We start from the raw sequence: 15,983 nt of genomic DNA, 5'->3' as shown, positions 1-15,983 counted from the left end.
TGTTTTGTATCCAGATCATGCTATGACAGAGATTTCCTTGAATGCCAGGAGCTTACAAAATAAGGCAAAAAATTACCTTTCATAGTCTTCACAAATTGGCTCTCATTCAGAATTCAGCCCTCCTATTAAGAAGATCATCCCAGGGTGAATATATGGGTAGGGTTCTCCCAACTTTTCTGAGCTCATGTCTGTCCTGTATTTATGCTTGCTAGGGGCTGTAGGAATTTCCTCATTTACAGGAATTCAAATGCCTGTCTACTCCCTATAAAGCAGACTTTATCCATCTGCCGGGTGCTCTATTGATTGACCTAAAGGAGGTAAGCCTTGTTTCAGGTTGCTTTGACTTGTTTGTTATATTGCTTTAGCTGTCCTAAGCCACCTCTACCTGGAGGTAAAATTTTTGGCAGATGAGTCTGAGCAGAGTTTCTGGTCATTCTTTCATATTACCTCTGATTTATTGGCACTGATATGGAGGCACCCCAGCATGTCCATACGAGTTACTCTATTCCCAATGGAACAGGGCCAGGAACCCCCAATGGATGTGCAGGCTGGCTCCACACCATGCTAGGGAGGGATGGGGAGGGACTTCCAAGGGTACCAGGAGCTGTTCTTATGGCTTTTGAAACTGCATTTTCTTGGTTTGGTGCTCTCCAAATTACTGTGGCCCTTTAACTGTTTTCCATAGTTTTGAGGAAGGAGGAAGGGTACTTTCTTTAAAACTCCCTGACTGCCTTTGCCTGAAGGGTGTTGAAACAATGGCTGCCCTCAGAGTTACCCCCCAGTGATCTGAAGTAGTTGATGAAAAGCAGTGATCAGCAATCAGACTACACACCCCTGGATTTTGGAGAACTACATCTTTATATCCCACTCTGACAACAACAAACCATGTGCGTGGCCTGCAGTTCTGACTGCTTCCTGCCAGGAGATTGGGGTGGGGTGGTAGCCACTGCAGGGAGGCTGAAATTCGCTGGTATTTACTGCAGTTTACTGGCCTTTACCTCTAGTTCTCCCTTGGATGCTGCACAGTGTTCCACTAGACTCCAAGATTCCAAGTAGTTGATTCAGACCATTCCTGCCAGTTCTATAGTAATTTTTGTGGTGAGACTGATTCCCAAAACTTTCTACTCTGCCATCTTCCCACAGTCCCCTCTCTGGCTGCTCTTAAGATTTTCTTTTCCTCACTTTTTTTTAACCAATTTGGTTATGATAGTCCTTAATATGATGCATGTATGTGTGTGTGCATGTGTGTTTATCCCTGTATTTTATCCGTGTATGGTGCCTTGTTGTATTTATCCTTCTTTGGATTCATTGAGATTCTTGCATCTATTGATGCATACTTTTCATAAAATTTTTAAAATTTTTTGCTTTTGTTTCTTCAGATACTTTTTTCTACTCCTCATCTTCTTTTAGGGCCTCAATTACATATATATAGTGCTGCTTGATATTGTCTCACAAGTCACGTATGCTCTGTTCTTTTTTTTTTGTTTTGGTGATTTTTTTTTCTGTTCTTCATTTTGGATAGGCTCTATTGCTACATCTTCAGTATTACTGATCTTTGTGTTATCTGCATTATCCAATCTGCTATTAATTCCAGAAATTTTCATTTCAGTTATATTTTTTCATCTTCAGAAATTCCATTTTTCTTTTAATATCTTTATTCTGTCCATATCTTCTCATCATGTTCATTTTCCTTTACATCTATTATATACATCATTTATTTGGTTTGTTTTACATTAGCACCCTTATTACTAATTCTGTCATCTCTTTAATTTATGAGATTGTCTCTACTGAGTAATTGTACCTATTTATGGGTCATATTTTCCTGCTTCTTTGCATGTCGTGTAATTTTTGGTTACATGCTGGACATTGTAATTTTACATTGCTGGGTGCTATATTTCTTGAATATTTGTTGTATTTTTCTAAAGAAGGTTGTACTTTTCTAGTAGACAGTTAAGTTACTTGCAGATTAGTTTGATCCTGTAGAGGCTTTTTTTTAAAAACCTTTTATATGGTGGCTCAAAGGACCCTTCATTCTTCATCAAAATTAGCCCCATTTCTAAGGTGTGGCCCTCTGGTGTCTCTAAAGAATGACCTCATTGTGTTCTCCACTCTCACTGGATGGAAATTGAATGATTCACACTACTGTGTGATCTCTGGAAATTGTTTGTCTTGGAAATTTCTGTTAAGTTTTTTTTTGTTTTCTTGGAGGTTGTTCTTGCTAGGTTTCATGGAGTTTTGCCCTATGCATGTACAGATTGGCATTTAGCCAATCTGAGGGGACCTCTTCGAAGATTTCTGGAACTCTGTATAGCTTGATCCTTTTCTGGCCCACAAATTCTGACTGCCTTGTCCTCCCCTAATTCTGATCTATTTCTCTTCATTTCAGTAAGATGGTATAGTTCCTTTAGGTCCTACTCCCCACCCATGCTGCAGTCCATTCTTTACCTGTAGGAAGAAAGCCTGGAAAATGGTAGGACTTACCTCGTTTGTTTCCCTTTTATCAGGAATCACAATACCATGCTCCCTGTTGTCCATTGACCAAAAACAGTTGTTTCCTTTATTTTGTCCTGTTTTCTAGTTGCTTATGGCAGGAGAATAACTCCTAACACTGTTATTCCCTTATGGCTATTGTGGAAGTTCTCGTCATAGGTATTTTATTGAGAAGGCAACCAATTTTCGGAGAAGCAGAGGTTCTCCAGGGCAAATAGCAGATAGTGGAAACTTGTCTAATTGTACCATCAGATATGATAAGATACCCATGGCCAGATATACCCATGGGCAGGTGCCTACTTGGGGAAAGGGTCAGAAAAACACAGAAATTTTGTATGAAAACCTGCTTAGTATGATCCTGGGGACCTCAGGCTGTTGCCCCTATCTATATCCCATTCACCTTACTCTCAAGTCACTACTGTACTTGCTGCTTTCCTAATGCTGGAAAGTTGCTGAATGGGAAATATACCTTTTCCTCTCACTAATATCATTACTGTACATTATGAAAAATTTATCCCCAGGGCAGAAAAATATTGATGTCAAAGTGTAAATAACTGGTACTTAGTCCTTTGCTGAGATTTGGTGGGAGGGAGGAGCCCAAGAAAGACTGCTCTTGGTGGGCCTTCTGAGAAGCCTGCCTTCCAAAGCGATGGAGTGCAATCTATCTATCCCTGCCTTTCTTTTCCCTCTCTGCCTGCAGTTTAGATCATGTGCCTTTCCTCATGCATGACCATGACCTGAAAAGAACAACCAATATCGATGAGATCCAGCCACAAGCCTCCTTGAACAACTGTGCTTTCTTCACTTGGGATTTCCTGTCAACTTTGAATGCAGGAAAATGGTTTTTAGACACATGGGTAAGAGATGTTCCCCAGCTTGTGGGCCAGGTCATTTGCTGCTCTTGGAGATGTTAGCCAGAGGTGAAGATAAGCAAGTGTGCACATGATTTTATCCAAATTTGGTAGCAGGACTCTGGCATTGGCAGGAGGTCTTTCCAGTACTTCATTTTGTCTAATTACTGCTTTCTGCATTCATCAAAAAGTTGAATATAAATTTGTAAACTTACGCTGATCATATAAATCCTTTCTATTCAAGCATTTCATAAACTTTTACAGTGTGCCTACTACATACATAGCATTTTCCTGGGCATTTTGAGTAACTCACAGTCTTATAGGAAACATTTATTCTTGATTTAATTCTTCCCATTCAACAAATATGTATTGCCTGGGTACTAGGCACATGGAATATAATGGTGAATAAGAACGCTCCAGCCCTAATAGAGTTCAGACTAGTGAAGGAAATACAGTTACTGTATATTGTGATAAGTGCTAAACCGGAGTTAGTTTCAAGATGCGTCAGGAGCACAGAAGATTTTCACATGAAGGTCTAACAGTTAAGTGAATTATTTGGTCTATTTCTGGTAGTGTCTAACAAATTCTTAAGCAAATTTTTGTTTCTATTCTTAAGAATTAGGAAAACTCTTAATTGTTACCCTCAACTGAGATCTAGACCAAGGTTTAAATTCAATTTCTATTATCTTCCTCTGGTCTAGCAATTTTATAGGGATATTGTACAATGTGATTGTTGCTTATAACAATCAGGAACTTGTTTAGGAGGTCATGGGAAGGAAAATAAATATAAAGGATGTGAATCAGAATCAAGATAAGCTATGCAGAGAAAAAAAGATTACTTGAGTCTTGAGAAAATGTGATATACTTCTGTACCCTTCTCCTGAGAGGTAGCCTTTATCACTGCCTTTAGCCACAAATGATCTAAAACTGGCAAATGATGATAAAAAATAGTTATTCATTTAGATAAATTAATTAATCTCATTAAATTTAATATGTGTGGCTTGATAAGTATAAGATGAAATGTTGTGCATTGTAAAGAAAATGAGACACTATTCATGGCATGAGAGAGCTACACTCTAGGAGAAGCAGTAGAGAGTAAGGGGACCAATGTGAATTGTGTACCTTCTGTGTTCCAGACATGCTTCCAGAACCTAAAAATATTTTATCATATTTAGTTTTCAAAATAATTCTGAGCAAATACATAGTTCACCCTTTTCCTCTTTTATATTTTCATCAACTATGACTTAGAAAATTTAAATGATTTTACTTGGGTTACACAGCAAGAAGAATATTGAGCCAGGATTTGAACCTTGGTCTATCTAAGAAGTACTAATAATTATAGAAGGCAGAATAAGGAATGCTCATTTTAAAGGCATAAAAATGGACAATAGAGATTTGAAGCCATTGAAGTCCCTTTAGTTCAGGAAAATTTAAGGAAGGCTTCATGAAGATAGTATTTCAACTAGGCTGTGCAGCTTTGGGGTTAGGATTTTAACACGTGAGTGTGGCAGAGAAGGCAAGTGAGTGATAGAGCTGGGATTGAATCCAATTCAGTGTGAAGCCAAAGTCTATGTTTTTTTTCATTACACAAAACTAGAGAGCAAATGTAGGAAGGCAATTCAACTGAAAAGAAGTCTATTACCCTGAGTTATGTGAAAAGGCTGAAAGGGAAGGTCAGAACAAGAGCCTGTGCAAATACAACAGGTTCTAGGATATAGAAGAAATAATTCTAAACTCTAAAATAACCCATGGAGATTACATTTTATTTCTCTTCTTGGCAACTTTGATCTCAGGACCAGTGTTTTAGAGTGCATCTGGTGGGTTGAGTTGCAATGGAGTAAAATGGAGGTAGAGCTGAATATGGGATACATGATAAGAGAACTGGGAAATGAAAAGATGCTTTTAATAGGAGCCAATGTATTCTCTGATACTTGTTTATTTTTAGCGTAGACCATATTTCAATATGAGATACCTATCAGAGGCTGATAAAAATAAAGCAAGAAATCAGACAATCCCAAAACTAAGTAATTTATTGGAACTTGCAAAGAAGGAAAAAAAATTTGTGATATTTGATCTTCATCGCCCTCCACCAAAGCATCCTCTCAGAAACACCTTTGTCCGCCAAGTAGTAAGCGTGATCCTTGACTCTAAAATTGAGCAACATCTGGTATGTATATCTAAATGTTTATAGTAGAGGTTGGGTGGTCGATAGCATATCCCAGGAGCATAGCAGTTGGACTTGGCCTACCTTGTAGACCTTCCCTGGGATCATTAAATACTTTTGCTTCCGCTGAAAGTGGAGAGTATTGCTTATACAGTTACATGTGGCAGTCTGAGAGTAACCTAGTTAAATTTATCTCAGTGAGGAAAAACATTGAGGATATTTGATATTCCAAAACATATGAAATATCAACACTCTGTCAAAGAGGAATGTGTATAGTGACAATGTACATTACATTACAGACTGTGTAACCTATGCCATCACCAGCACATCTATTAGGAAGGACTTGGGTTACATTAAGACTTTGAGGATTTGGGTTTAATGAATGCTTAGAAAGGGCAACTGGTTCATGTTTAAACACGGATTTATCCATCATGTTTTTCAGAAGCAACTCTGCATTTGGGCAGCCAATTCATAGAATCATTCCAGATATCTTAAATTATCAGATTATGGAAGAGTGCTATGAGTGACAAACATATATGTCTTTTTGTAAATGGACTATTTCCACTGATGACCCATAATAGATTCACTGTGGAAAAGAAATGACCCCTCTTGAAAATGATGTTTTAGCATCATCAGCCAGAGATGTTTATGATTGCCACCTTTCATCTACATCTACCCATCCTCATCCACTTTTGGCTAGTATGAGGTTTTCTGTACACAGTGGGCCCTGACCCATGATGTTAAATGGTGGATGAAGAGATCCTGAGAAAACTTAGTTCCAGAAAAACACTGATGAAAGCCTCATCATAAGAACTCATGAAACAATATTAGGTCAGGCTGACCCTTACAGCAAGAGCCAAAATCTTTCTTTGCTCCCTATAAATTGTTACCAGTGCTGAAAGGGGGCTCCATTTATTCTACATGGGACTGTTTGTCCCTAGAAAGTTGACTATCCACTGAAGGCCTTCCTGTTTCTCCTTATAGATTTACTGGTTGCCAGGTCTTGATAGGAACTATGTCAGGAACACAGCCCCTGGTTTTCAGCAAGTGGGCCGACTTTACTCCATTGACCGCCTTAAAGAAGAAAACATCAGAATAATAAATGTTGAGTACAAGGAGTTGTTCCACAATGGGTTGAGGTAAGTGACTGACCACACTTCTCTTAGCATGTATTATGTTTCTTGCATAAAATCCACATGGCTACTTAGCTCTTTTGCTTCCCCTTCCCCATCTCAGGATTGCTATGTGTGGTCATCTGCTTTGAATCTACTTTTTCCTTCTTATACCTCCCTCCTTTCAACTTTTTCACCCTCCCCCTATGCCTTTCCCTCCCTCCCTCTGCCAGTAAACATTAATCAAGTGTAGACTATGTCCCTGAAATGTAGTCTTAGGCCCTTTCTCCTTTGTGCCCCATCTGTCACCTTTCAACACACTTTTTTGTATGTTTGGCATTTCTGTTTTTATATAAGGTGGATGTTGAAAAGTCAGAACACAAAAAATTGTTTTTTTGAGTTCCTGCTATTACCAATTGGATTACAGTACCTCATATATCACTTCATGATCTGATAGCCAGATTTCTTGTAGGCATAATTAAGAATATAACTAAATCATTCTTTTAAAAAACTTAAAACTGAAAGCAGCCAAGTATGAGAAGGAACTAAAATTATTAACAACCACATTCATGTATACATGCTGCAAAATGGATGAACATTGAAAACATTATGGTAAGTGAAAGAAACCAGACTCAAAAGGCCATATACTTTATAAGATAATGTAAGTAAATCCTTAAAGACTGAAAGCAGATTCACTGTGGGCTCTGAGGAATAGGGAGTGATTAATAAATGGATATGTGGTTTCTGTTTAGGTTGATGAAAAAGTTCTGGCACTAGATGGTGGTGATTGTTGTAAATTATGAATATTCTCAAGGCCACTGAATTGTATACTTTAAAAAGATTACAACAGTAAATTTCATGTTGTGTGTATTTCAACACAATAAAAAATGAATATTTCTTAAACACCCACAATGACATAGCACTTCACATGCACTAGGAAGGCTAAAAAGTGGAAAATAACAAGTGTCAGTGTGGATGAGGAGAAATTGGAACCCTGTACGTTGCTGATGGGACCAAAAAAAGGTTCAGCCACTGAGGAAAAGGGTTGTGAATCATACAATATGTGACCTTTTGTGTCTGGCTTCTTTCACTTAACATTAGTTTTTGAGGTTCATCCATGTTGTAGCATGTATCAGAACTTCATTCCTTTTTGTAGCCGAATCATAAGCCATTGTATCTATATTCCACCTTTTGGCTGCTGTAAAGAGTGCTGTCATGAGCCTGGGTGTACAAGTTTTTGTTTCAATGCCTGTTTTCAATTCTTGGGGTTTTATACCTAGCAATGGAATTCCTAGGTCATGTGGTAATTCTATGTTTAACTTATTGAGGAACTACCAAATTTTTCTATAGTGGCTGAACCATTTTACATCCCCACTAGCCATGTATGAGGGTTCTGATTTCCATATTCTTGCTAACACTTGGTGTTTTCTGTTTATTTTTTCTTTATTTTACTTTTTTTTCCTGTCCCCTTTCCCTTCTCTTCTCCTTCTGGGATACCCATGACATATATTCGTGTGCTTCATGTTGTCCTTCAATTCCTTGAGACTGCTCATATTTTTCCATTCTTTTCCCTATCTGTTCTTTTGTGTGTAGGATTTCAGATGTACTGTCCTCTAGTTCATGAATCCTTTCCTCTGCCTCTTCAAATCTGCTGTGTATGTCTCCATTGTGTTTTTCATCTCTTCTATTTTGCCTTTCATTCCAATAAGATCTGCTATTTGTTTTTTCAAGCTTATGAATTCTTCTTTATGGTCATCCAGTGTCGTCTTTATGTCCTTTATCTCTTTTTCTACATTTTCCTTTAGTTCGTTGATTTAAAAGATTTGAACATCTTTAATTAGTTATTCCAACTCCTGTATCTCACTTGAAGTGTAAATTTGTTCCTTTGATTGGGCTATACCTTCATTTTTCCTTGTTTGAATTGTAATTTTTTTGTTGTCTAAGTATCTGGTTTCCTTGATTACCCCAATCAGATTTTTCCAGACCAGATGGGCCTAGATCCCAGTAGAAGGGTGTTATCAGTATCAAGTTTCCTTGAGGACAAGCCCCAGCAGATTGTCAGACTTTCCTGTGAGGCCTCTAGACTCTGTGCTTTTCCTTTCCTGCCCTGTAGGTGGTGCTTGTCAGCCCACAGCTCTCCACTGGTGTAAAGAGGAGTGGTCCCTTTAATTCTCAGCAGATCCTGTCCCTACCAGGGGCTGAGGGTGAATCAGAAGGCAAGCTTAAGCTGTTTCTGTTTTCTTCTCTTTCTTTGGCCCCAGGCCCTGGGATCTGAATTCTCTGAGGGAGAGCAGCCACTTGAAGTGGGCCCATCTCCCTTTCCTTTAGGGAATTATCTCCTTCACTTGATTTCTTCCTTTGTCTCTCTAACCATCTTAACTCCACCCTTGCCTGGTCTGCACTGACAATTGTAAATGCCTGGCGCTGTCTCTAATGAGCTACTTAGAGTGAGAGAAAAAAGAAAAAAAAAATGAAAGGAGTCCCCTTTTCAGAGCCACTCCCCAGCCCCCCAGTTTTGCCAGTTGACTGGAGTTGGTACCCAGTTCTGTGTGCCCTTTTCTTGGGACACAGCCCTTTTCCAGTATTCTGAGCTCAGCTGACTCCAAAAGTTTCTGTTTTTATTTATTATTTTTTTTTCCATCAGCCTTGCCTCCTTTTGCCAGGAGAGACCTCAGGGTTCCTTTCCTGCTTGCTCTGGGTTTATCTGTGCTCATAGCTTATATACCGTTGTCCAAATTTGTTAATTAAAACTGCCATTGGAGCTTGGTTGAATTATCTTCCCTTGCTCCCAGCAGATATCACTTCTTTTTCCCTCAAAGAAGTGTTCCAACTCAGCCTGCCATGTCGCTGGGTGAGGGGCACCAATTCCACAGTTTGGGGAGCTTTCCTTAAAGTTCTATGCTGCAATCTCAGCCATTCCACCCATTCCAGACTGGTGTACAATGTGTGTCCAGTCATGGATGTCCCCCCAACAGTTGTTCCACACTATTTTCCAGTTATTCCTGGCTATTTACTAGTTGCTGTAGGGGACTAACTAAATTCCACACCTCCTTATGCCACCATCTTGTCCTGATTCTCCTTTGCCCCTTTATTTTACTTTTAACTTTTTATTTTGAAATACATTCAAACTTATAGGATGGATACAAAAATAATACAAAACCTATACAGAGAACTCTAGTATATCCCTATCCTCACTGCCCAGACACCTAGATTGACCTATTTAACATTTGCCATATCATTCTTTCTTCTGTCTTTCTATCATCTATCCATCCATTCACCCATCTATCCATTTTCTAAATTATTGAGTGTAGGTGGAATTCATCATGAACACTTAATAATGCTATGTACATTTCCTATGAGCAAGAATATTCACTTATGTCGTCAACTTAGCTATAGTTATCAAGCTCAAGAAACTTAACATTAAAAAGATGTACCAATATTTTCATATGTCCCAATAATGTCTTCTGAGCCTTTCTCCTCCTAGTTCAATCCTGTCCGGAATCAATATCATTGTATTTAACTGTTGTTGTCTCTAGGGAAAATATATGCAACATAAACTTTCCCATCTCAACAATTCCCAAGCAAGGGAATAATCACATTCACAGTGCTGCAGTACCCTCACCACCTTCCATTACTAAAACTTTCACATCTCCCCAAAATAAAAACCCTACCCTTATTATATATTAATTGACCCTTACCTCCTCCCCCACCCCTGGCAACCTGTACTATAATTTATGTCTCTATGAGCTTGCATATTTTCCAATATATCCCATATAACATCTTCCATTAGTGTGGTATATTTGTTGCAATTGACGGAAGAAAAGTTTTAAAATTGTACTATTAACTGTAGTCCATGCTTTACTTTAGGGTTCACTTTTTGTGTGGTACAATCCTATGGATTTTTAAAAAAAATTATGCTAGTAATAGACTCTCTCTGTCTCTCTCTCTCTCTCTCTCTCTCTCTATATATATATATATATATATATATATATATGTATACATATATATATATAACCTAAAATGTCCTGCTTTTAACCACATTCAAATATATAATTCAATGCTGTTAATTATGTTCACAATGTTGTATTACCTCATCCATTACCAAAACATTTCCAGCATTCCAAATAGGAACCCCGTACATTTTAAGCCTTTACTTCTCATTGCCTATCCCCACCCTGTCCCCTAGTAACCTGTATTCTAGATACTGACCCTGTAAGCTTGCTTATTCTAATTGTTTCAAATCAGTGAGATCATAAAATATTTGTCCTTTTGTGTCTGGCTTATTTCAAGCAACATGATATCTTCATGGTTCATCCATGTCGTCCTATGTATCGGGACTTCATTCTTTTTTTTTTTTTTTTTTTGGCACAGTCAGCTTTATTAGAACTCTGCAAACTCATCAAAATTTTCATATCAACATCGTTCTAGGTAGAATTTGAGAGTTGATATATGCATTCATATACATAAATTATGAAATTTGAGGATTTTTTCCTGATGATAATTACTATTATAATGAGGTAAACTCTTTTAAAAAAAATGAAATAAAATACATAAAAAGGTCAGACAACACCACCAATGCCAAGAATCCCATACCCCTCCCCTATATCCCCTTTTTATAGACATTTAGCTTTGGCATATTGCCTTTGTTACAATTAATGGAAGCATATTACAATGTTACTGTTAATTATAGACTCAAGTTTGCATTGATTGTATTTTTTCCCCAATACCATCCCATTTTCAACACCTTGTAAAGTTGACATTCATTTGTTCTCCCTCATGTAAAAAACATTCCTGTATTTATACATTTAATCACAGTCATTGACCATTCTCGGTTTCACTAAGTTTTACAGTCCCAGTCTTTATTGTCTGTCTTTCCTTCTGGTGTCATACCTACCCCTAACCTTCCTCTTTCAACCATACTCACAGTCATCTTTGTTCAGTGTACCTACAGTATTGTGTTACCATCACACATTATTGTGTTATCCATTTCTGGATCTATACAATCAATCCTATTGAACATTCTATACTCCTTCAGCATCAAGTGGCCAATCTCTACCCTCTTTCTATCTCCTGATATCTTCATTTCTGACTAATTTCCCTCAATGTAATGTCTACTGTCTACCGTTTTGTCTTTCGGATGTTATATGTCATATTTTATTTTCTCTCTCTTTTTACCCTTACTGATAGTCTTCATTTCTACACTCTTCTCTGAACCTCTCTCTCCTGTCTTTTCCTATCTGCCTGTAGTGCTCCCTTTAGTATTTCTTATAGAGCAGGAATCTTGTTCATGAATTCTCTCAGTGTCTGTTTATCTGTAAATATTTTAAACTCTCAATTTTGAAGGACAGTTTTTCTGGATATAGGATTCTTGGTTGGTGGTTTTTCTCTTTCAGTTTCTTGAATATCATACCACTACCTTCTCTCTCCATGGTTTCTACTGAGAAATCCACACATGGTCTTATCAAGCTTCACTTGTATGTGATGGATTGCTTTTCTCTTGCTGCTTTCAGAATTCTCTTTGTCTTTGACATGCTTTCTTGTTGGTTGTCTTTGATCTCTACCTGTTCTTTGTTTCTCTCACTGGCCAGTTGTCAGATTGGCTCTGCTCCCCAGTCTTCCCCCCAAAATCAGGCGCCCACAGTGGCCTGACACAGGGATAGGAGGTAGGTACTGGGCACCCCAGCAAGTTCACTGTGTGTTGTAAAACAAATCTGCTGGCTTCCAGTGGTACTGTTTTTTGCTGGCCATCAAGACCTGGGTTATTTTTTTGTACCCTGCTTTAACAATTGAGTTGTCTGTATTTCTCAGCCAAAACAGAGCCAGGTTTCCATGCAGGTTGTGTAGACCAGTTCCTATGGTCCTAAGAAAAGGTCTGGAGCATCTTTTTAAAAGAAATATGAAAGTTAAACAACATGCTCTTAAACAATCATTGGGTCAAAGGAGAAATTGCAAGAGAAATCAGTAAATATTTTGAGATGAATGAAAACAAGAACACAGTGTATCAAAACTTATGCAATGCCAGAGTAATTTGGACAGAGAATAAAAATATATATGCAGGGCCCCTCTGAGGAGCTGGGGGAAGGTGCAGAGGTCTTGGACTTCCTCACCTGGATTGTTGCTGATGTTCTCACAAACGTTGAAGCCTGATGGTTTGGTATGCCAAGCCCTCTATTTGGGCTTACCCTTGTGAAGCTCATTACTGCAAAGGAGAGGTTAAACCTGCTTTATGATTGTGCCTAGGAGTCTCCTCCTGGGTGCCTCTTTGTTGTCAGATGTGGCTCCGTCTCTCTAGATAGGCCAACTTGGCAGGTGAATTCGCTGCCCTCCCCACTGCATGGGACCTGACACCCAGGGGTGTGAGTCTCCCTGGCAACACAGGATATGACTCCCAGGGATTCACCTGGACCCAGCATCGTGGGATGGAGAACTTCTTGACCAGGAGGGGAATGTGAAATGAAGCAAAATGGAGTTTTGGTGGCTGGGAGATTTCAAATGGAGCCGAGAGGTCACTCTGGTGGGCATTGTTGCGCACTATATAGATAACCCTTTTTAGGTTTTAATGTGTTGAAATAGCTAGAAGTAAATACCTGAAACTATCAAATTGCAACCCAGGACCCTTGACTCTTGAGGATGATTGTATAACAATGAAGCTTACAGGGGGTGACAGTGTGATTGTGAAAACCTTGTGGCTCACACTCTCTTTGTCCAGTGTATGGATAGATGAGTGGAAAAATGGGAACAAAAACTAAATGAAAAATAGGGTGGGGTGGGGTGGATGATTTGGGTGTTCTTTTTTACTTTTATTTTTTGTCCTTGTTTTTGGTCTTTCTGGTGTAAGGAAAGTGTTCAAGAGATAGATTGGGGTGATGGGTGCACAACTATATGATGGTGCTGTGAACAGCTGATTGTACACCATTGATGATTGTATGGTATGTGAATATATCTCAATAAAATTGAATTAAAAATAAAAAAAAATTGCCTAGTATAAACTAACAGGATTATTTGCTCCTCTGTAAACAACCAGCTCAACATTTTTAAGGTACCCACTGCAGGTGAAATGATGACATGTAAGATGAAAGCCTACCTTCCTCCAATAAAAGGGCTTCTTTTAAAAATAATGGAATGAAATGTCCATAAAAACAAAAAAATTATGGGATGCAGTGATGAGAGGGAAATTTAAAGCCCTAAATGCCTACATTAAAAAGGAGGAAAGAGCTAAAACCAATGACCCAACTGCACAACTGGAGAAATTGGAGAAAGAACAGCAAACTAATCCCAAAGCAAGCAGAAGAAAAATAACAAAGATTAGAGTAGAAATCAAAGAAATGGAGAATAAAAAAACAATAGAGGGAATTAATAAAGCCAAAAGTTGGTAATTTGAGCAGATCAATAAAATCGACAAACCCTTAGCTAGACTGACAAAGACAAAAAGAAAGAAGCTACAGATAAATAAAATGAGAAACAAGAGGTAGGGTATTACCACAGTCCCTGAAGAATAAAAATGATCATAGGTGGTTACTACGAACAACTGTGTGCCCACAAGTGAGACAGCTTAGATGAAATGGACAACTTCCTAAACACACATGAACAACCTACACTGATTGAAGAAGAAATTGAAGACTTCAATAAACAAATCACAAGTACAGAGATCAAATCAGTCTTCAAAAACCTACCAACAAAAGCCCAGGGCCAGATGGCTTCACAGCGAGTTTTACTAACCATTCCAAGAAGAATTAATACAATTCCTGCTCAAACTCTTCCAAAAAAATTGAAGAAGAGGGAACACTACCTAACTCATTCTGTGTAGCCAATATTATCCTAATACCAAAGCTGGATAAATATACTACAAGAAAAGGAAATTTCAGACCAGTCTCTCTAATGAATATAGATTCAAAAATCCTCAACAAAATACTCACAAATAGAATCCAACAGCATAATAAAAGAATTATACCTTATGACCAAGTGGGTTTTATCCCAGGTATGCAAGCGTGGTTCAACACAAGAAAATCGATTAATGTAAAACACCACATTAACAAATTAAACAGGAAAAACCACATGATCATCTCAATTGACACAGAAAAGGCATTTGACAAAATTCAGCATCCTTTCATGATGAAAACACTTCAAAAAGTAGGCATAGCAAGAAACTTCCTCAACATGATAAGGGGCATATATGAAAAACCCAAGCTAGCATCATATTGAATGGTGAGAAACTGAAAGCTTTCCCTGTAAGATTGGGAACAGGACAGGGATGCCCACTGTCACCACTACTATTCAACATTGTGCTAGAAGTTCTAGCTAAAGCTGTTAGGCAAGAAAAAGAAATAAAATGCATCCAAATCAGAAAGGAAGAAGTGAAACAGTCACTGCAGATTACATGATCCAATATTTAGAAAATCCAGAGAAAATGACAGCAAAGCCACTTGAGCTAATAAGCAAGTTCAGCAAAGTGGCAGAATACAAGATCAATGCAGAAAAAATCAGTGATGTTTCTATGTATAGTAATGAGCTATCCAAGTAGGTAATCAAGAAAATAATTCCATTTACAATAGCACCTAAAAGAATCAAATATCTAGGAATAAACCGAACCAAGGATGTAAAGGATTTGTGCACAGAAAACTACAAAACACTGGTACAAGAAATCAAATAAGACCTGAATAAATGGAAAGACATTCCATGCTCATGGATTGGAAAGCTAAATATCATTAAGATGTCAATTCTACCCAAATTGACTTACCGAGTCAATGCAGTACCAATCAAATTTCCAATAGACTACTTTGCAGGAATGGAGAAGATAATTATCAGTTTTATTTGGAAGGTAAGGGGCCTGGAATAGCCAAAAACATCTTGAAAAAGAATGAAGTGGGAGATATCACACTTCCTGACTTTAAAACGTATTATAAAGCCACAGTGGTCAAAACAGCATGGTACTGGCATAAAGATAGACATATGGATCAATGGAATTGAATTGAGAGCTCAGAAATAGACCCTCAGATTTTTAAATAAGATTCCCAAGCCCACTCAACTGGGACAGAAAAGTCTCTTCAATAAATAGTGTTGGGAGAACACAATATCCATAACCAAAAGAATGAAAGAGGACCCCTATTTCACACCTTATACAAAAATTGACTCAAAATGGATCAAAGACCTAAATATAAGAATCAGTACCATAAAACCCCTAGAAAAAAAATGTACAGAAACATCTTCAAGATCTAGCAATAGGCAGTAGTTTCTTAGACTTTACACCCAAAGCACAAGCAATGAAAGAAAAAAACAGATAAATGGACTTCGTCAAAATCAAATACTTCGGTGTTTCAAAGGAGTTTGTCAAAAGGGTGAAAAAGCAACTGACACAATGGGAGAAAA

The 15,983-nt window shown here is 38.0% G+C and overlaps 1 protein-coding gene across 1 annotated transcript in view; it reads left to right on the top strand.

Moving 5' to 3' along the window:
• Positions 1-15,983, top strand: part of GDPD4 (glycerophosphodiester phosphodiesterase domain containing 4) — a 102,537-nt gene that overhangs the window by 41,726 nt on the left and 44,828 nt on the right. Inside the window, exons 10-12 of the mRNA XM_037839763.1 lie at positions 3,191-3,347; positions 5,287-5,508; positions 6,490-6,644. Coding sequence (XP_037695691.1) covers positions 3,191-3,347; positions 5,287-5,508; positions 6,490-6,644 — 534 coding nt within the window. The remainder of the gene's footprint in view (positions 1-3,190; positions 3,348-5,286; positions 5,509-6,489; positions 6,645-15,983) is intronic.

Source organism: Choloepus didactylus, chromosome 6 (genome assembly GCF_015220235.1).
Source record: "Choloepus didactylus isolate mChoDid1 chromosome 6, mChoDid1.pri, whole genome shotgun sequence".
Taxonomy (NCBI): domain Eukaryota; kingdom Metazoa; phylum Chordata; class Mammalia; order Pilosa; family Megalonychidae; genus Choloepus; species Choloepus didactylus.
The sequence above is the reverse complement of the archived record's forward strand: the minus strand, read 5'-3'. Positions and strand labels throughout refer to the sequence as shown.